Source organism: Eptatretus burgeri, chromosome 6 (genome assembly GCF_056783735.1).
Source record: "Eptatretus burgeri isolate ZD-2024b chromosome 6, Ebu_testis_v1, whole genome shotgun sequence".
NCBI lineage: Eukaryota > Metazoa > Chordata > Myxini > Myxiniformes > Myxinidae > Eptatretus > Eptatretus burgeri.
Window position 1 is genome coordinate 54,331,246 of NC_140966.1, and position 22,390 is coordinate 54,353,635.

The window sequence follows — 22,390 nt, forward strand, 5'->3', positions numbered from 1 at the left end:
AATTTACCTATCTCGTGTTACCGGGCCCCGTGGAGGACGGCTCATGCCCCCATGAGGCCGGTCTATCTAACGCTAAACCCCTCCCCAAACTAATGCTCCTTTGTCCCCGACGAGGATGTTCGCTACATCCTGGCCTGGGATCTTCTACTTGTGGCAAGGCTCTGCCAGTCTTGCGTCGCCAGGGAGGCGGTCTACAACTCGCTCGTCCCCTTTGTTTGGCTGATACCTGAGGCTGTAACGTCGCCCCGCCAATTACCTTACATGCTCGCTTTTGGGCCATCCACCAAGTGAACCGCTGTGGGCTACTCACCTGGCCTTTGTGCTGTGTGATCCCTAATTATGTCACTCGCACACGGACCGCTCCACGTGGCTTGCCATGCCCACAGGCCCGGAGGTGTCGTCGGGACTCGTTCCACGCGTCCTGCGAACACCTCTCGCGGCGCGCAGCACGTCGAGCCTCGTGCACGTGCTCACATGGGGATTCGTGCTTTTCAAATTCACTCGACCCAATTCGCCTCCATTTTAGCCATCCACGACCTGGTCTTGGACCAGACGCAGGTCGTTTTAACGCCGGCTTCCATCACGCAAACGTATCCGCTTGGGCCGTTCGTAAAACACGGAACGGATTTCGCACGTAGCGTCCCGCGGAGCTGGAGCAGTCTCCGAAATAACCCCGCAGAGCGCGGAACCATCCGTAACACGACCCACGACTCCCGTCTGTGTCGGTCCGTGTCCCATTTCCTCACATGCATTCATACATGCCATGTCATTTGCACTCCACTCACGCTCTGACACAATCACGCTGGAGGTTTGTGTTAGCCCACGAGAACCCGGGGCTTCTATCCCTCCAAAGCTCGGCATGTGCTTTTTCGCACCATGCAACCACTCTACCTCGTACAGCCTTACCGGACTCACCTCGTCACGGCCTGCCTCAAGAGAGCATACAGTCTCCCCTTGTTCCTGCGGGAGGTTAATCTGACCCTCGCACTGGGTCTCAAAACATTCCACATGCTCATTCTCAATGTCCCCTTCCATTTCTATTTGTATACTCCTCTTTTATTTTGTGCAATTCTTCACCTCTATTAATTTATTCATCTCTGTCACCTCTTTTAATTCCTGCGATTCTACCTGTCCGAGTTTACAGGTTTCACTCGTCATCTCGACCTTGCCCGTCGTTATCGTGGTCCGAACAGCCTCCACACTCCCCCTCGACTCGGTCATTTCCCCATGTAGTGCACTGGTCCCATTTGTAAAATTCCGGACCACGTTTTCCATTTCGCCCTTTACCTCTGCCAGCCCTGCCTTCCAGCTTGTTAGTAAGTTTCTTCCCATGTTTTGCATCTCCCCCTTCATTTCCTCCTGACCCGCCTTCATTGCTTGCGCATTCGCATTCATTGTTTGCAAATTCCAGTCCATGCGTTTTTCCATTCATGTTAACATCTCCATCATCTGGCTCATGTCAAATGGCCTCGGCGGAGCCGATCCACCACGATCGGGCACGGCTCCGACAGGGATTGCCAGGTCCTCCGAGGGAGAAATTTGATGCAGGGGGTGCCCGAGCATTAACGCTGTCAAAGTTTCCCACAATGTTACCCCTGGGTTTGGTTGCAGGGAAAGGTCTTCCTCACAGGTGTTGTCCTGAGCCACGGATTCCTCTTAGATTATTTCAGAACCCACCTGTACCAGCTCATCTTGGTCCACCATGGTTCGTACCAATAATTAAATAAAATTTGACTGCTGCTCTTAATTTCGGAGGGAAAGGCAGAGGTTGCCAAGCACACCCCTGGTCCAAATCCCATAAATTTCTCTATTGGGGTGGAGGGGTTCGAGATCCCACTCCTGACACCAAACTGTTGCGGGCCGGCGGTCCGGTGGCGAGAACGACCGCTAGGTGGGGGAAGTTACGTCGTCTCCCACCAGACTCCCGGAATTGTAGGCGGTCGTTCACGGATAATTCCGTGACGCAGCGGGTCGCTGAACCGACCGTGGACGCCAATATCTCAACCGCGTGGCGTAGGGTCTTTTGTCTGGAATCAATTTACGTAATTAACCACGTGGTTTCGACGACCGGGGAACCGCACCCTCGGTACGCCTTGCCCGAACCGGATCACTCTACCAACTACCAACTCCGGATCGGATGCAGCCGAGCAGAACTGCCAAGGACGTACCGGCTAGAATGAACAGATTACACTGAACAACAAAATTTTTTTACTGGAGATGTGTAAAGTGATTTAGACTAATTTGGGTACGCTGATTTCAAAAATCATAACCGTTTTGCTGTATCACGTCAGGATTTTCAGTAACAGAAATATTCCCATTGCCTAGAAGTCAGGATTTCAATGAAATTTACAAAAATTCATTTATTCATTTATTTCATCATGAATGCTTCAAAATTATAGAAATTACAGAAAAACTCCACTAGAATGTAATTAAAAATGCTTTAGGCATTTGGCTTTGCGTTTGTGCTGCTCTGTGTCAGTTTCACGATGCAGGAACCAGCAGAAATCGCCCATCATGTTCGGGTTGTGCCGCCCTTGGTAACGCGTCTCCATGAGTGAAATCTCTTGGTGGAATCGCTCGCCGTGCTCGTCCGAGACTGCTCCCAAGTTGTCAGGGAAGAAGTTCAGGTGCTGGTGTAGGAAATGGATTTTCAGGGACATCCTGGAGCCAAGTTTCCTGAAGGACTCCAGCAGCTGCTGCACTATTTCTTCATAGTTGTCCGCGCGCTCGTTCCCCAAGAAGTTGTCCGTCACAGCTTTGAAGCTCCTCCACGCTGCCAGCTCTTTGGGGTTTAGAGTTGTCGGAAAAGTTTCGTCCTTCATAATCTGTCGGATTTGCGGTCCAACAAAGACACCAGCCTTGATCTTGGCCTCCGACAAGGTGTTGCCAAACTTTTCCTTGAGGTATAAAAACCCACGCCCATTCAGATCCATTGCCCGTACAAAACTTTTCATCAAGCCGAGCTTTATGTGGAGTGGTGGAAGGAAAACCTTGGCTGGGTCGACAAGGGCGACATGCTTCACGTTGTGTCGACCAGGTACATGCTCTTTTCGCTCTTCCCAATCTTTCTTCGTCCAGTGATTCTTGTCGTCTCTGCTATCCCAGAGACAAAGGAAGCACATGTATTTCGTGTAGCCTGACTGCAGCCCTAACAACCGCGCCACCACTTTCAAGTCTCCGCAGATGTGCCAGTTGAAGTCATTGTACTTGATGGAATCAAGCAGCTGCCGCATAGTCTCATAGGTCTCTGTCATGCCGAACGCGTGAGCCAGTGGGACTGATGGTTTCTCGTTGCCATTGTGGAGCAAAACAGCCTTCAAGCTGTTCTTCCCCGAGTCGATGAAGAGGCGCCAGTCTGCAGGATCGTGATCACACCCAAGTTCTTTCAACAGACCGTTGATGTCACTGCAGAATGTCATCGTGTCTTCCATCTCAAAGAACTCAGCCATGTCTCTGTGACGTGCTCTGAACAAGGATATCTTGGTGTTAGGTTCAAGTAGATTCCACTGCTGCAGCCTTGATCCAAGCAGCTCTGCCTTTCGCCTTTGACAGCGAGAGATCTCTTACAAGATCATTTAAGTCTCCCTGGTTCAGAAGGTGTGATTCTTGAGTGTCGGGTTCAAAAGGTTCATCATCACCATCCTCTTCACCACTGCTTACAGCTATGTTCTGATCAGCTGGAGGTGTTGGAACGGGGTTCTCGTCATCATGAGGCACAGGTTTACGAGCAGAGACGCAGTCAGCGTACTTGATGTGACCTTTATTCTTCTTGTTGAAGCCGGCGATGCTTGTGCAGCAGAAATAACAATCATCATGATGATTCTGCGGCTCACGCCATATCATGGGCACCGCAAATGGCATGCTCGCGCGCTTGCCCACCAACCACTGAGTCAAGGTTGTGTGACAGCTTGTGCAGCAGATGTGTGGTGCCCAGCTCTGTTCTTGGTCCCCCACCTTACACCCGAAGTAGTGAAAGTAGGCGGCCTTCATTTTCACTGCTGTAGATATACTTCGCTGTTGATCTTTTTTGGTATACCGACCACAGACATAACAGAAGTTGTCAGGATGATTGCTACAGGAACGCCTACTCATCTTTATCTGAAAGAAAGAAATATAACACAAGTTAACAACAATTGTACGAAATAGACATGTTAAAGACATATGTAAATTTCATTGAAATCCTGACTTCTAGGCAATGGGAATATTTCTGTTCCTGAAAATCCTGACGTGATACAGCAAAACGGTTATGATTTTTGAAATCAGCGTACCCAAATTAGTCTTAATCACTTTACACATCTCCAGTAAAAAAAACTTTTTGAAATTTGTTGTTCAGTGTTATCGGGGATTAAGACCCGGCTAAACTCAGATCCGAACCATGCTGGACCAATGAAGGAAAAGACAAAAACGAACTGGGAACATATCTACAATAATTTATTTACACTAGGCGAGGAAAAACATGTGGTACAGGAACAGGTTTATTGGTGTGTTATGCAGGGGACAGAAGAGAGAGATGTAGTGTGACAATTTTACAGCAACTTACAAAAGAGGACACAGAGCAGACTTGTCACGGGAATAATACAGGCAAGAATTACAATGATGAAATAACTTATACAATGCTACTTATAAGACAGGTGCCACACACTCAGATACACACTCGGACAAAATAAACCCAGTTGAATGGCAAAGGACTTTTGCAGCCACGGAGGGAGGGAGCTGAGGTCGCAGTTCTTTCGGTACCTGAACGTTCCGAGAGAAGGGATGCTCCGTGGTGCGGCACCCGAAAGAGGTCGTGCAGTTCGACCCATAGCCGCACGTGTGGAGACCGTGTCTGTGAAGGAGTCCGGGTGGAGAGCACGAAGTCCAAGGTAGAACAGGGCAGCAGACAGGACCCGAGAGACCCGGTCAAGGTCAGGTGAACTCAGACCAGCACAACAGACAGGCCGCCGAGGCGAGATGTGGGCAGGCCCTCCGTAATCACGACCTTCCTTCTTCAACTAACAATCAAAGGACCAGCTCAACCAATGACGTTCCTTCTTTCTTTGCAACCAGCCAACGAACCCACCGACTCTCTCACTAAACAACCAATTCTCCGACTCTCACGCAACAATGAATTCTCCGACTCTCACTCTACCCCGAGGATGGTGTCGTAAATTATAGATGGCTCTGGGCGGGGAGGGGCCTTGGCGAAGCTGACGTCACCCTCCACCCTGATTGGACAGGGCCTTCATGGGGTCCGCCCTTTCTGGGCAGGATTTCGGCCAGGCCAGGAAAGCCCGCCCACTCCACACGTGTTTGAGGAAGGTGGTCGGTGGTACAGCCAAGATTGAATTGGAACATTTGGGGAAGCCGAAAAGGAACTGCGGATGTGAAGATTCTGCCTCTGAAAAGCGAGGTTCAGGAGACGCAGGTGGACAGTGGTACGTTGTTGCCAGCGAACCAAAGACTGCAAGTGCTATGGTACTGTGGATCATAATGGAGGGGACATAAAGATTTATTAACCTAACTAAAAACCATCGCAACGTACCTCTTTTGCTTTCCCACTACACACAAGGAGGGGTTCTATCTGCACATATACTTAATGGCATAACTAACTTCAGGGCAACTGTATGTTTGTATGCATACGGTTCCCAGAACCGTAACAATATATATATATATATATATATATATATATATATATATATATATATATATATATATATATATATATATATATATATATATATATATATATATATATACACACATGTGCGGTTTTAGGCCTCAGCTCTCTGAACAGCTCAGTTCTGCCATTCACCCTTTCCCTGTGACTCTTGTCAATGGTATCCAGTGTACCTTGAAAGACAAAATTCTTCTTCGCCCTATGGTCCAGCGATGAGCCTGTCAGTGCTGAAACCATGAACCAGCCACCCTAAGTCCACAACTTCATGCAAAGTCAAGGAACTTAGTGCTAATCTGGTTCACAGTTCCAGACCCATGGGGAACAACACATATCTCATAACCATCCCTATCAGTTCCAGTCGATGCATTGAAATCCCCTAAGACTCGAAGTGTATCTCGTCTGGGGCACTGATCAACCACAGACTCGAGAGTGGCATCGAATGCGTCCTTCACGGTAAGATCACTCGCCTCAGTCGGAGCATATTCAGAGACCAGGAAAATGACACCCAAGGGGTGACAAATCCTTGGTCTCACAATACACTCGTTGACCAGTCTCACCTCAATTGTCATTGGAGTCAGCTTGTTTGACACAGCTACAGCAACTCCTTGGGCATGGTAACCATCAGAGCAAACAGAACAATATAGTAGGTGTAACCACCCACCATGATTTCACTGCAAACTGGTCTCCGAACCTCAGAGAGTGCAGCAATACCAATGTCCACACGCTTGAGCTGAGATGATAACAGAGACAGGTGATCCTCCTCTCTTAGGGATAGGACATTCCAGGCACCCACCCGAAGGGACCGCCTCAGATTAACCCAAGGAGACTGCTGTCTGTTGGACGATACCTCAGCACCACCCAGACACAAACTACCGCAATCTAACTCAGAAAGGTTACCCTGTGGTTTTCCTCCTATCATCAAAGAGTGGGGGTCCTGAAGGCTTTGCCCCAATCCCGTCATCCGGTGAGCTGCCCTGCGGAGGGCAGCTGCACAGGAGGTACTCCCACGGAGTGGGTTTTCAGATTTCATTGTAGTATGTTTTGCGGAATGAAGGGTTTTACGGTGGCCGGAGTGCAAATCCTGCCACAAACCTACTAAAAAAAAATAACAGTAACCCAACTGCAGGAGGACATCCACAGACACAGTTGAGCACTAGATATGGATGGACGTTGGCTCACAAGGAGCTCCTCCGCCCTTTGACAGGTTTTGTTTTTAATCCTGCTGGGCGTCCATATCCATACACCCTCCTCACCAGAAAACCTGGTAGGGGAGACAGTTTAGTCACCACAGAGGGCAGAGCTAAAAATGATACTGCTCTTGTGTCTTCATGCCATGTGGTGATCATAATTACCAAGTTTGGTGAATTTCTGCACAACCGTTTAGGAGAAGATAGTGTGATGGACTGACAGACGGAGCAAATTGCAATACACCCCCCCCCCACCCCCCACCCCCCACTCCGTCTTTTTTTTTCCAAAAAGCGTGGGGATATCTAGCAAGGATGTTGCATCTCTTTCCTGATGACGATGGTAGATTGTCCATTTAATAACATGGGGGAATTTAATTCTCACCAGGTATCAGGAACTTCCCACAAGAAACGGCTATCAGCCTGGACAGCAGTCGCAAGAGCTCGAGCTGGAAGTAGGCCCATAAGTCTGTGGCCAATTTCATCACGGCCAGAAAACTCCATCCCGAGCAAGCAATGCTGCAGGGCAAGGTCACCTAGTCCAAGGGGAGAACGGACAGGGAAAAGTATGATCATCAAAATGGGCTTTGCCAAGGGGCCACAAAATGCAAAGTTCAAAATGCAGTCAAGCCAGAAGAGAAAAAGGTTTTACACTGAACTGGATAAATTGTGAATTAAACTTCATCCGTTTCCCTCTCAACTTGTTCAGCATTCTTTCCCCATCTGAAATCTGTTTATTGTGATAAAGAATTAGAAATAAGTATATAACTAAAGTCCATCTCCTTTTTGTATGTCCACACATCATTTGTGCTTTACGTGTATTAAAACCACTGCACAAACCTAATTCTTGGAATGATGATAATAATTTGTGGATTACAAACAAACTATGGAATTTTAAGTAATTGAAATGCAAATATTAAAAAAAAATAAGTGTTAATGGATGATTGACTATTGCTCTGGGTATTCATTTATCTTCAAGTCTGCAGCATGTGCATGGTTTAATAAAGTAATTTACAATTTTCATCACAGGACTGGCTCTGTTCTTTATTCTGTGTGTTTCTGTGGTGTAAGGTTGAACATCTCGCAGGGTAATTTGGTGATTTTTCGACTGCAAGAGCTAACTCACTCAGCCGTTCTTGGGATCAGATTTACAGCAAGTACAACATATGAGTCCAATGGGGGGCTGTGGCACAACCTTCCCCAAGATTGTCAATTGGACTTCTGGAACCGCGACGGCATCCCTGGCTCACGACATCGTAATGAAGATAGTACCATTGTGAGCACCTGTGCATATTCTGCATGAATAACGATTCAGTTACTTGGAGGACTTGTTGGAATATATCCTCATAAATGAAACCACAACATGATATTATCAAGTATAGACTTCAAATCACAAGAAAGAACAAAAGTCCTTTGGTATGGATTGTGGTGTTTCACATGAGGTTTATAGTTGTAATAGTGACTGCAGAAAACATTTTTGGGGAAAGATTATGCATATTGTATAAAATATCTTCATGGGAAAACCTGGGAGGATTCTGCTCTTTTTGCATCTCAACTCAGTATACTCAATTTGGAGAAATATTATGAACCATGTTTCACAATGTGTTAATGCTCTCAAATAACTGCCTGGGATTCACAAGGGACCAATCCCCATAATGTACATTTAGTGGCTTAACACTGACAATTTATTCGGTTATTTCTCAGATATAAGCTCATAGTGTGGGTCCCAGTGTCTGACCATACATACATACGTCCGTTAACATTTGCAAAAACATTTTCTTCTCACAAACTACCTGACCGACATGGACCAAATTTGGTATGATCCATCAGGAAAGCAAGGATTGTGCTCCCCATCTGGATATGCCCCATAAGGGAGGTAAATAGGGGGGGGGGGTGCCCCAAATATTGGTATTTTATTCAAAAATCTTCTTCTCAGAAAGCACCAGACATATCTAGACTAAACTCGTCATGAGGAGTCAGGACCATGCCCTAATCTTAAGTTGTGCTCCTCATGGCCGTATCTCCACTGGAAAGGGGGCCACGGGCCACCTCCCCGAATCCCTCATTTTGATTAAAACATCTTCTCCACAACTACCTGAGCGATACGGACAAAATTTTGTGCAATACATCAGGACAGTAAGGTCTCATAAAGTTGTATTCCCCATCTGGATCCACCTCCCATAAGAGGTTGAAAAGGGGGTTTTCGCTCAAATTCAGGTAATGTATTTTAAAATATTTTCATAAACCGACGGACAGTTGCAGACGAAACTTCATGACACATAAGGACCATGCTGTTAAGTTGTGCTCCCCATGACCATGCCACTTCAGGAAGGGGGGGCCATGGCCCCTTCCCCATAATCCATTATTTTCACCCTGCCTGTTGGGGATATAACCATCAGTCCCCCACGGGGCTATTATTTAAATTTCAACACCGAGTTGCTTTTTGAGAACCATTTGTTCAGCACTGAAAACTGGAGAGCATTTGATTAGGAATAAAAACTTTAAATTACAGGAAAAAAAGAAAATATTTTTTTTAAATCAAAAGACTTAAACGTTTTGAAAAGTACTTCAGAAAAGAAGTCATTATTGACACGGGGTTTGGACCGATATGAGGGAATGCAATCAATATTTTTCTTTCAACAGTGGTTTTCCCAGTTTCACCCATCGGTAAAATGATGTCTGTTTGCAGTAAATCCTCAAATATCACGGGTTCTAATATCGCAGGCAATCTATTGTGTTCCAATTTCATTATCGTGGCATTTCATTTCGACCAATCATGGTTTTTGAGCTGAGATGAGTCATTGCTTACATCCGTCCTGTGCGTGTACGATTATCTACCATTACTCGTCTTACCTTGTGTTGTTTCTCATGCACCGCTTTTAATGGCACCAAAATGTAAAGCGATGGACAAAGATAGTTGTGCCAAAAGGCAGAAAAAGGTTATGATGTTGGGTGAAAAGGTCAAGTTGTTCGATCAGTTGGCAAGAGGTGAAAATGAGGCATTTGTGGGCCGCCATTACGGGGTCACCGATTGCAGATAAAACCTTCCCCGTTGTTCTCTTCCTCATTCCTAAACCTTCATTTTCCTTCAAATCTCATTCCCAAACCTTCATTTTCCAACTCCGTATTCAAACCTCATTCCCAAATCCTCGCTTTCCGACACCCGTACTCGTTCCCCCATTCTCAAACCTTATTTTCCGAGGGTTAACGCAGCTAATAGAACTAATTGAGGCAAAGGGATTTATACTGGAGCAGGTCCAACACTGACGAGACGGGATTATTCTGGAAGAGGATGCCACCTCGTACCTTCCTCTTCAAGCAGGAAAGATCGGCATTCAAGGTAAGGTGGGTAAGGGTCGTCTTACCCTTCTCTTATGCGGCAATGCTGCAGGTGACTTCGTAGTAAAACTAATGCTGCTCTTCCGATCGCTGAATCCCGATCCCCCCGACCCATTTACCCTTCCCCTGCTCTGCCCTCCCCCCTCCAACAGCAATATCCTGAGCTAAATCTTGTTTTCTATTTACGGCAGAGTACAGTGCGAGTAAATAATGTTCTTACCCTCACCCACCTCACTGTTTTGTAATATATAAAAAGGTAAAACTCTTGTCTTTGTTTATTTTACACCATATTTATTTTATATTCATGTTGATTTCAATGTCAACAGCATTATATCTATTTTACATGTTTATTTCAATTAGGATATGTTTATTTCTGACTGCCACCCACCTTCCTTGATATTTTCTTGAAGTCCGAGAAACGAAACCCCCTTTTCCCATTGGCCCTTGGTTTCCACAATCGCGGTTTTAACTATCGCGGAATTTTCCAGGAACCGAACCCTCGCGATATTTGAGGGTTTACTGTAATTTTAAATTATTGATTCCATTGATAAGTGAAGTTTAATCAAGGCATGAGCCACTACCAAATGGATGTGTCGAGTGGAGTTGGGGAAAGAATTTGAGGTGACATACCGGGAATTGCATCAGGTGGGAGCTTCCCGGTGGCGAGCATAACATCACGGAAGTTCAGTGAGGCATAGTAGACCATGCAAAGTGGAGACAAGTCAGATTTGTGAGCAGGCAAAGTGTGACGGAGTGGAGATGTGATCCAGCAGAGCGATGACAAGTCTCCTCGTGTAAGGGCATTGATGTAAGCATATGGTGTCTGCTCGAGTACACCACCTGCAGAGAGAAGTGTGTGAAGGTCAGGGTGTGTGGCACAACCTTTTCATTATTAAAATCGTGCTCCATTAACTGTAACTAAATTTAGGATCCTGATGCAATTTTGTACTATTGCAGTCTTTAAAAAATAAAACAAATACTTTTATTTCACATTTACTGACCTGTGTTTAATGGCAGGTGTCGAAATGAACCCCAGCAATCATTACGCTTGATGTTGACTGCAAGGTCATGGTGCAGGATGGTATGTAGTACATTAAGGTTGGAGAGGTTGGGGATATGATGGTCGATGTTGAGTTCATTAACCATCACACAGCTACATACAGAAAAGATTTTTAAAAAATCAAACATTTTGCTGGGTAAGATACAGGAGCACAAGGAGGAACTGCACAGATGATAAATGTGTTAATTCCATGGTGTGATCATGTATCCAGTGGTCCAAGGTATTATGGTAGAGTCTGCATATGTTACCGGAGTTTCTGACCACCGGGTTCAGCACGTAAGCAGTTGAACATTCCAACTAGACCAGAGTGCTGGCAGGATGACGTCAACACGAGAAGGTCTGTGGTGGGTTCCGTCTGCCAAGCCTAGATGTACAAACAAGGATATACAAAGAAACTTGAATAAATTAAGAAGGCATTTGGTCCATCAGGTTAGTGCTTTATCCATCCCCTATAAATTAATGTAGCAAATAACTTATTGTAATATCCAAGTGGATGGCAAAGAAATGGCACACGATCTGATCCAATCTGGATTTGATCTGCCAACCAACTATAAACTGTCTGATTGGAGCTTCAGTGACAGGGTGTCCCATAGACTAGTAGGTGGATGCTAAGGATCCCATGGTGTCTCATCGCTGGCACACAGTCAAGTTCCAAATTCCTGCCCTAATGTGCAAGGACACTGCATCAGTGGCACAGTCACCCTTCCACCCATACAACCAGCCATTGGGACCATACTCTGTGCAGAGCGTTGGTGCTGCCTAAGCAGTCTCCTTGGTGATTGGGCACAATCCCGGATGGATCACCACTCCGACATAGGATATCAGCAAGTTGGCACTCATTTTGCCGACCTCAGAAGGATGACAGGCAGAGTCAACCCCACCTAGTATTAATTCAACAGCCGAGTGGGGTTTGAACTCAGGATCATAGGATCCTAAGCCCACCACCCTAACCATTGAACTAACACAAGGCATACAGTCACCCTTCAATAATGGCACAACCTGCCAGGTGAATAAATAATTGAATTGCAGTCCACTATGCATTCACTGACAAATTATTTTGCTCTGTACTAGCCCATTCTCACCAAGGAATCAAACTATAATTTAAGATGTCTCAGTTTGTGCGTTTGACTTCTATGTACTACTGAACCGCTGGACTGAATGAGTTTAAAACTGGTGGTTGTATTCTGGGTGTGCACAAGAAGGTTTTAGGTGATTAATTTTTTTTTTTTAATAGCTCTGGGGGTTCAGGGTGGGAGAAGCAAATTCTCAATGTAAATGTGTATCGTGTGGCACCCCTTGTGGTATGAGGGGGTATGACAAGTCATAAGAAAATCAATTCTCTACAGGAAAACCATAGACATCATTGAAGTGGGGGGTTATCATACTAAACATCGTATGGTTTGTGTGCTGCATGACTCCTATGTACTCCTGAACTGCGAGACGGAATGAGTTTAAAACCGGTGGTTGTACGAAGAAATATGCCAAGACATCACTGAGCAGTCGGTCCAGTTCGCGGTGATAGTGGATGGAACGCAAGATATCCGTGGCATACGGCAAGAGGTGATATGCATCAGATACGTGGGATCGGACCTCGACGTTAAGGAGGATCTCATTGGCTTGTACGAAATAAACGCTACCACGGGAGTTGCTATTGCTACGATGTTGAAAGACGCACTACTGAGACTACAGCTGTCTATTACAAATCGCCGTGGACAAACGTACAATGGAGCCAGCAATATGTTAGGATCATACCTCGGATGCCAAGCTGAAGTGAAGAAGGTTCAGCCACTTGCGAAATACGTCCACTGCGGCGCGCACATCACTCACCTGATCACTTCAAAGGCGATGGCGAGTGCGAACTTCATTTGAGACGCTCTAGACTGAGTACAGGAACTTGGCAAACTGTACTCGCAACTGGTCTGGAAAGTTCAAACATCTGTACCTCAATTTGCACTCTGATGACACCATCTCCGCCTCACCGACCGGACTGAAACCAATTTGCCCTACGCGGTGGCTCACTCGCGTGAATGATGTTCGCGCAGTCATCCAGAACTTCGGGTCCATTTTGGATGCACTCGAGAAGGCCTCCACGGAGTTCGGCTCGAACACTGGCTGTCGTGCAAGCGGCTTTCGAGGAAACCTTGCGACTGGGAAGGTTTTGCTCAGTCTGCATGCATCGCTACCGCTCTTACAGTGCATGCAAGTGTTTAACAGAGCCTTGCAAGCGCCAGCGCAGACTGTAGCGGGTATGCTACAGTTGGGTGAGAGTGTAAAAGAGCAGATACAGCACCTTCGCAGCAATGAGGGCTTCCATGACACATTCGTCCAAGTGGAGAAACAGATGAAAGAACAAGGCATTGACCCTTTCGCTCCGCTTCGGAAGAGGAGAGCTCCTCGTAGAATGGATACTGAGGCGCAACCCCACGAGTTTTCGATGAATGAAGATGCGTATAGAGCAGAATACTTCGCAGCGCTCGATTCAGCTACGTCAAACACGACTACGTACTTCACCTCAACAGACTTGCAATGGTACGGCGGCCTCGCAAAGATGTTACTCTCTGGAGATTATGACCCTGACACCGTTACCATTTATCAAGAATTGGGCTTCTTCAAGAAGCAGTACACTGGTTCCTGTTTTCAGGATTACCAAGCCATCTTCCAAAAGATTGTACCGGAGGTGCGCCAATTGTTCCCACAGGTTGAACGATTGCTTTGATTGCTCATGACCTCCCCAGCAAGCTCCTGCTCGGCTGAGCGCTCCTTCAGCGCACTCAGGCGTCTGAAAACCTGACTGAGAAGTACGATGAGTCAACAAAGACCGAACCATCTCATCATTTGCCACGTCCACAGTGACGGTTGGCAGCACTGAATCCCCACGAGTTGGCAAATACGTTCGTTTCCAATGTTCCGAACCGTCACACTCTATTTAGATAAATACAGTCCAGTATATGTACCTGTATGTGTACATGTATTAATACACTGTATTAATATACCGTATCTGGAACTGAAAAAAACGTTGGTCCATTGTTCATGTCGCCTAATTGATTCGTGGGGAGCAGTTGTCGTGGTGATCTATTGCCTGGGCACACCTTGGGAGGAGGGTCCAGTTACCTGTCCCCCCACCCCCCCCCCCACCACAACACTTTTTGGCTTGGATCGATGCCCTTATTGGCTCAGCAACAACCAGCCATGAGATTGCAGAAAAGACGTCTGTGGGTTTGACCCAATCCGCAAACTCCCCAACCCAGATTTCTCTGACTGGTATGTCCTCCTTCTTGGACAGAGTAATGACTAACTTTCCATCCAATCTCTCTTCTTCCTCTTTTGCCCCCATTGGCTCTTTTGAATCTGTTCTTGTGAAGACCCATATCTCTCTGGCTATTGTAAGGGTGCAACCTCAATGTCTCAGGATGTGGTTGCTTGCACAGGCTAACTGGCAGTGACGTCTTTCTGCCCTCCCACAAAATAATTGGACCACCATCTCCACAACACCCAATATAGACTCTGCATTGGAACACTTTCACAAAAGTCCAAAGGCAACTGCAAACTCAGCATCCTCCATCGACCCAAGTCTTTAGTTGGAAAATCAGAGTGACTCAATCTACAAGGCATTTGTTCTTTGCTCAGCAAAGTACTGCTGTCTGCTATGGGCTGGTGCTCCAGCTTCACACATATCTCTCGTCGATTCTGTGGAATCTAAAGCTCTCCAAATTATTGGAATTTCCCGTGATGGGGCCGAAACACAAGATCTGTTGCTCTCACAGTGCAGGCAGGTCGGCGGTCTCTCTCTTATCTACCGTCTGTCATTCACCAATAATCCCTCTGTCCTCTCAGCCCTCAGACCCCCAGCAACTCCAAGATGCATGCATTATTCCACTAACCCCCTCCTGATTAAACTTCCAAGATTGAGGCTGACTGCACACTTCAACTCTTTTATTCCTCTTCTCCAATCTATAGAAGCACTTTCTGGAAGATGTTCTGTCTCACTGTTCCCTCCAAGTCTTCAAGCAAGCAGTACACCACCAACTTTTGACATCTCCAAATCATGATCTTAATTACCCCCATTATGATCCATGATCTTAATTACTCCCATTACCCTTTGCTAACTCAACAATTTCACTTACTTGTTTCAGGGTATCCTCCCCTCCTCCCTCTCTAGTGTAGCAGCATAGCAAACCTGTTGTGCATTTTGTGATACAAGCACCAAATTTGGCACAAATGTACATTAATATGTTGCAAACATTTTCAGATATTGGGCCACTTGAAATTCTCTCTTTATGTCCGCCATATTGGATTTCAAAATGGCCGCCACTTGAAATCTACATTTGCTATTATCTCTGGACGTAATGCAGCTATTGACTTGATTCTGGTATCTAAATGTATGTTTTTGGGTGCAAGGAATCCAATGGTACCATTTTCAACTTAATATTATCTATCACAGTCTGTTATATAATTTTATTTGGAAATTATCGAGGCAAATATTGGATTCAACACAATACTTTGAAAAGAATGTCTTAGTTCTGTAAATATAAATTAAAAAAAAAAACTATACTAAATCACTAGTAACAACTCAGACAAGCTCATATATACTGGCAGTCTAAAATATAAATTCACATCAAGTGACTGCAGCAGCACTGTACATCCTGCAACACCGTGCCTACAACCACTACTGTCTGGGAGAAACCAGGGATGCAGAGGACCTTCCGGAGTTTGAAGACTGGTGTTGCCAGAGAGGAGAAGACATCCCCCAGTTTCACTACTGGGCAACCATGCTGGAACTAGAACTGTTGGTTCTAGTGTATGTGCGTTCTCTCAGGCAGGGATCGTTAATGATGTACCTCGATGCTCTGACAGAGCTGGTCCCCTGGTTCCATGCACTGGATCACACCCACTATGCTAGGTGGATACCAGTGCACCTGAAGGACATGGCCAAACTCACCATCAAACACCCAGATGTAGCCAGGAAATTCAGGGAAAGCCACTTCACCGTTCAGAAAACACAGAGGGTGTTCTCTTCAATCCCGATTGACCAGGCACATGAGCAGAATAATACCTGCATCAAAGGAGACGGTGGAGCAGTTGGGCTCACTGACAACCCTAGTGCCCTACGTCGCTGGATGGTTGCGGGACCAGAAGTTGCCAGGGTGATCGAAGAATTCCAGGATGGGAACCAACACTGGAGACGGCAAACAGCAGACACACGTCATCATGATCAGACGCCAAGTGTACAGGCCTCATTTGTGAAAGATGTTCGCTCTCTCGTCGGTGTCATAGAGGAGATGGGCAACCCATTCGAGGAGGAGAGTCAGGATGTAGTCAAACTGGACACAAAGGAGATCGCAGATCCTGCTGCTGTGGAGACCGTGATGAATGCCAAGAGGATTGGCCAAGAGCAGTTCGAGGCTTTCACCAGAGAGTGTCTGTTGGACAGAACAAAGGCAGTGGACGCACCCATTCCTCGTAACAAGCTGAAGGTGTTCAGCACTTCCGCTCCAAGAAGCCAGAGCATAGGTCAGCAACAGCTCACCTCCATCAAGAATGACCGTGAACTCTTCGTACACCTGTACATTGGCTGCCAGATGAGGGATGGAAACCTTGAGGAGTTCTTTTGTCACGAGAATCAGGCATGTCCTCCTGCATTGCCTGATGGTGGAAGCCTCTGCACTGGTACCAAGAGTGATCTCCTCACATGCTTGGAAGAAGTCTCCGACGCAAAGACAGAGACTCCTGTCACGACCTGTATTGTGCTTGATGGAGCAGCCATCATCCAGATGCTGAAGCCGGCTGCATCAAAGACCTTTGAAGAGTATGCACAACAGATCTTCATCCCATATATGTCCACGAAGCTGCAAACAGTGTCACGCCTGGATCTGGACTGGGATACTTACCTTGCTGATTCACTGAAAGGTACTACACATGCAAAGCGGGGACAAGGTGTGCGGAGACGTGTGGTGGCTGCCGCAGCCATACCAGGAAACTGGCAGAACTTCCTACGAGTGGACAGCAACAAGACCGAGCTGTTCAGGTTCCTCTCAGCAGCTCTGATGGAATGGTTTTTTTTTTTTTTTTTTTTTTTTTGTATACCTTGGTCGAGGCTCGTATGAGAGCTAACACACAACTCACAGCAAGGAGGCATGAGACAAGAGGGGCGGGAGTGGAAGGGACAAAACATTGGGGAACAGACACAGGTGAACTGTGGAAGGGAGAGGGATGGGGATGGGACGGGGAACATGGCGAGGAGAAGATGGACATTACAGGGACTTTCAGGAAGGAAAGCAGGAGAATTGAAGGAAGTGGGCTTGGGTGGATTATCGGGGGTAGAAAAGATCGAGGATTTGGATGGGGGAAGATAAGAGGTGGTGGTGAACAGCTGTTTTGAAAGCCTGGAGGGAAGAATGGGAAAGAATAGAGTGAGGAAGTTTATTCCAAAGGCGGGAAAAAAGAGGAATGAAAGAGTGAAGATGAGCAGTGATTCGTGATTTTGGTAGTTTTACCAGAAGGGGGTTGTTGGCGGACCTTGAGCGCCCTGTGGAAATGTGGTTGGGACAAATCGCAGAGAGAGCAGGGGGGGCAAGGCTGGAGAGGAGTCGGTGGAAGACAGAAAGACCACCGACCAACCTGCGGTGATTGAGTGAGAGGCCCAAAGACTCAGCTTCATTGCGGGAGATGCCAATGATCTTAAAAGCCCTGGTTTCGACAGCGTGAAGTCGAGAAAGGTGGGAGGCAGGAGCACCAGCCCAGAGGGGAGAGCAGTACTCCATCAGGCTACGGACAAAAGCTTTGTAAGTAGTCAGGAGCTCAAGAGGGCCGAGGAAGGACTTTGCACGACGGAGGATTCCCAGTCGGCGACTGGCTTTTGAGGCAAGGTTGGAAATGTGACTTTCCCAGGAAAGGTCATGGCAGATAGTGAGACCCAGAAGCTTGAAAGAAAAGACTTCTTCCAGAGGATTGTTGAGAAAGTGGATGGGGGGGTTTTGTAAACGGTCCTTTCGAAGAGACATAGTGAGAGTGTGAGATTTGTCTGGATTGAGAGACATGTTCCACGTGTTGGACCAGTTAGTGATTTTATCCAGATCTGCAGTGAGCGAAGAAGCTGCTGCTTGCCGGTCTGAGGGATGACAGATGGTACGGCAGAGGGTGGAGTCATCGGCAAAGAGAAATAGAGGATTTTCCAGAGAATCCGAGAGATCATTGATGAAAACCAGAAAAAGAACAGGGCCCAGAACGCTACCTTGAGGAACTCCAGCCTGCACAGGAAGAGGGGATGAAAGAACTCCATTTAGGGCCACACGTTGACTGCGACAGGAGAGGAAGTCTGCGAGCCATGAGTGGAGATGGCCTTGAATACCATGGGAAGAGAGTTTGGTGAGTAGGGCAGGGTGCCAGACTGTGTCAAAAGCACGTGATATGTCCAGGGATACGGCTCGGATTTCCTGTCTGGCATTGAGGACCTCCATCCATTGATGGGAGAGCAGTAGCAGCATATCCAGGGTAGAGTGACCTGGTCTGAAACCAAATTGATGATTGGAAATCAAGCCATTGGAGAAGAGGAAGGATTTCATGTCTGAAGCGATGATGGATTCCATAACCTTGCTGATGATTGGGAGAAGGCTGATTGGTCTGTAGTTACAGGGATCTGTTTTTGCACCTTTTTATGCAGGGCAGTGATGTTAGCAGATTTCCAAGCAGATGGCAGATGACCTTGGGAAAATGAGAGGGTGAATAGAACAGAGAGAGGGTGAGCAAGAGCAGAAGAGCAGGCTTTGAGGACACGTGGGCTGATGCCGTCTGGACCGGTTGCAGGTTTGACCAGGAGGACAAGCAACTCGTCATTACTGATGGAGAGGCAGTGCTCAGCAAGCCACTACTGCCAGATCTGACCTCACTCGCCGCATGTAACCATGAAGAAGCTGACAGTCGGATGTTGCTGCATGCATCTCACGCAGTCCAGCATGGACACCATACAATACTCATCCGGACTGTAGACACCGATGTTGTGGTGCTGGCAGTGTCCCTGGCACAGGAGTTGCAACGAGAAGACAAACTGTGTCTGGCATTCGGAACAGGCCAGAGTGTCCGATACCTAGCAGCACACGAAATAGCAGCTGGATTGGGACGAGAGAAGGCTCGTGCACTGCCAATGTTAGACGCTCTAACTGGATGAGACACTGTGTCTAGTTTTCATAGACATGGCAAGAAGACTGCGTGGGCAGTCTGGACGGTACTGCCAGAACTCACTGAGGCGCTGCTGCTGCTGTCCTCTGCACCTCGTGACATACCAGACGATGCAATGCGCATCATCGAGAGGTTTGTGATCCTGTAGTATGATCGAACCAGCAAATGCACAGACATTGACAAGGCCAGGAGAAAACTCTTCGCAAGGAAGAACAATGTGCAGCTCATCCCTCCAACGAAGGCAGCTCTGGAGGAACATGTCAAGAGGGCAGTGTATCAAGGTGGACATGTGTGGGGTCAGAAACTGCTGCCAGCACCAGAGCTCCCTCCACCAACCAACTGGGGTTGGTCAAGGACTGGAGAAGGACAGTACACACCTTACTGGACCAGGCTAACTGAGGCAGCTCACAGCTGCATTGAGCTGGTTTCTTGCAAGTGCAAGAAAGGGTGTGTGAGGCGCTGCAAGTGCAAAAAGGCTGCCCTTCAGTGCACAGCCCTCTGTGTGTGTGAAGGGGACTGCACATGACGATGAGTCAACAACATACATGTACTTATGGCAATGCTGAACTTGTTAACATGACACTGTTTATGTACACGTATCTTCAGTACCGGTATATACCGAGCCTCAGATACCAGTACACCTAGCCTCAAATACTAGACCATGTAGCATGTCAGTATTATACCTAAGACATTTACAGAACTAAGACATTCTTTTCAAAGTATTGTGTTGAATCCAATATTTGCCTCGATAATTTCCAAATAAAATTATATAACAGACTGTGATAGATAATATTAAGTTGAAAATGGTACCATTGGATTCCTTGCCCCCAAAAACATACATTTAGATACCAGAATCAAGTCAATAGCTGCATTACGTCCAGAGATAATAGCAAATGTTGATTTCAAGTAGTGGCCATTTTGAAATCCAATATGACGGACATAAAGAGAGAATTTCAAGTGGCCCAATATCTGAAAATGTTCGCAACATATTAATGTACATTTCTACCAAATTTGGTGCTTGTATCACAAAATGCACAATTATTTTGAATATTTGGGCTAAGATGCCCCACTACTCCACTTTTCCTGTTCATTCAATACCTTGATGTTTGCCCCACTGTCAGTTCTACCTTGCTCTTCCATAAGCCTCGCAACTGGAAAGAAAAACAAACAAACAAAAACCAATGCACTGTTCATTTCCAAACGATAACAAATTTGACATTTGTTAAAATTTGTCTGAAATATTCAGATTTCTACAAAACTCCACTCAATCGTTCAAGTAATTTCCATTACCTTCAGCTCTTTAACCCATGAGAATGTCTCAGTGTCATCGACAGATAATGCGCAGAGGGTGCGTGGCTCTGCATGTGGCTTTCGGCACAACAGCAGAGCTGTGCCAAAAGCGGAAGCCTTGACAGCAACAGTCGGCAAGCCAGCCAGCTTTGTGACATTCTTCCATTCTTCCTGGGGTTCAGCAATGGCATGTAAGCATAGAATAGTATGGATTATGATTAGCCTAATAATATGAAAGAAACTATCAAGATTACCAGGGTGAATGCTGCAATCTTTTCGCCAGAATTGGAAAATATAAAGGCCACGGCATCACCAACCAAGCTACCAGCCCAGGCCACATGAAGGAGCAGAAATCCTCCATCCTTGAGCATCGTTCCAATGGAACTAAGTGTCGCTTCTGTCCACTTTGGAAGTTGACCAACAGCACTGCACAGGACAATGTCTGCCGAAGTGGTCATTGTGGAGGGAAGTGCTAATGAAGGGGTCCACTGGATCAGAGAGACCCCAATGTCTTGGAGTTGTGAGTTGGTTGATGGGTCAAGAACTGTGATTTCAGGATGGGTTGCGGTGAGCTTCGGATTAACGAGAGGTTGAGAGCAGAGCAGTGAGTGGGAACGTGGAAGAAGTGGGTCCTCGCCTGTGAGCACCTGGGAGGAAATGAGCAAGAGAATGGAGATAAGATTCTTTACACTGGTGCTATGGTAACAGCACCTTCTATATATAATGGTCATATGTATAAAGCTAAATCAAACAGTAGTTTCCGAGCCAGATAAAGAAAAGCTTACTATAAAAGTACTTGAAGTGACTTAAGTTTCATAAGTGTTAACAACACAGCATTTGGAAGCATTTTCATTGTGAATCGCAACAACAAAGCAGTTTTCATTCCAATAAAATAACTAGAAAATACAACTAGACATCAATGTGTCAATGGATACGTCTCCGCTCACTTTAGATGTCAATCCACTGTGACGTTTGATCTCAATTAAAGGTCACATGAAGCATTAAAGGTCACATGAGACAGCGCGAGAGAGAAGAGAGATAAGTAACTTCCATATTGAGCTTTGGTCTGCAAAAGGATTTTCAAAGGGAACGTGACCTTTGACCTGTTGAACCCAAAATTTAATCAGTTCATCTTTGCATCACAGTCCGTAGTTGTGCCGAGTTTAGTTGAAATCCCTTCAGTGGTTCGCAAGTTATCGTAGTAACAAAAAACAAACAAACTGATAAGATACATAAATTAGGATGGACAGACCCACAAAGGAACAGCCGCATTGATAACCCGAAAACATAATGTCTTTGGCCTTGGGTTACAGAAGTATAAAAAAAATTTTAAAAATCAAAAAACAATCACTGATCTCTCACCTCGATGATGTGAGTCTGTCTGGTTCCTCCATTTTCCAATGCCAGGTCTAAGCAGGCCTTGAGCGCTGGTGAATCAAGCAGAGCACAGAGCAAAGTGTCGTGGGAAATCTGCCCCAGGTTGGCCGCAATGCCTCTGATCACGTCACTAAGGAATATGCCATTCTTTGAAGCTTTACGTTCTTCATGAAGCAGCCACAGCAAGCTGCGCATCCCATCTTTATCATTTGCAACCTGAGGAGACAAGCAAGATACAAGATGCTTTCCTGCTCGTTTCAAGTCGGATAATCACTCAAAAACACATTGAAGAATACAATAAACTAT

The 22,390-nt window shown here is 46.3% G+C and overlaps 2 protein-coding genes across 3 annotated transcripts in view; one reads left to right on the plus strand and one right to left on the minus strand.

The window, feature by feature from the left end:
- Positions 1-22,390, minus strand: part of FASN (fatty acid synthase) — a 148,617-nt gene that overhangs the window by 63,609 nt on the left and 62,618 nt on the right. For both annotated transcript variants that reach the window (XM_085885099.1, XM_085885100.1), the window contains exons 24-30: positions 22,070-22,300; positions 20,962-21,354; positions 20,708-20,878; positions 11,491-11,606; positions 11,184-11,335; positions 10,813-11,022; positions 7,229-7,379 (exon numbers count right to left, since the gene is read on the minus strand). In XM_085885099.1, the coding sequence (XP_085741225.1) occupies positions 7,229-7,379; positions 10,813-11,022; positions 11,184-11,335; positions 11,491-11,606; positions 20,708-20,878; positions 20,962-21,354; positions 22,070-22,300 (1,424 nt within the window). The remainder of the gene's footprint in view (positions 1-7,228; positions 7,380-10,812; positions 11,023-11,183; positions 11,336-11,490; positions 11,607-20,707; positions 20,879-20,961; positions 21,355-22,069; positions 22,301-22,390) is intronic.
- Positions 16,792-20,304, plus strand: LOC147024814 (uncharacterized). Its single transcript, XM_085886932.1, has 3 exons — positions 16,792-17,294; positions 19,046-19,241; positions 20,299-20,304. The coding sequence occupies exons 1-3, from the start codon at positions 16,822-16,824 to the stop codon at positions 20,302-20,304; spliced, it is 675 nt and encodes a 224-aa protein (XP_085743058.1). The 5' UTR covers positions 16,792-16,821.

Coding starts and splice junctions, on each gene's coding strand:
- LOC147024814 (XM_085886932.1), top strand. CDS start 16,822: ATGAGGGATGGAAACCTTGAGGAGTTCTTTTGTCACGAGAATCAGGCA. Junction 17,295..19,045: donor TCAGCAGCTCTGATGGAATG/GTTTTTTTTTTT, acceptor GACCGGTTGCAG/GTTTGACCAGGAGGACAAGC.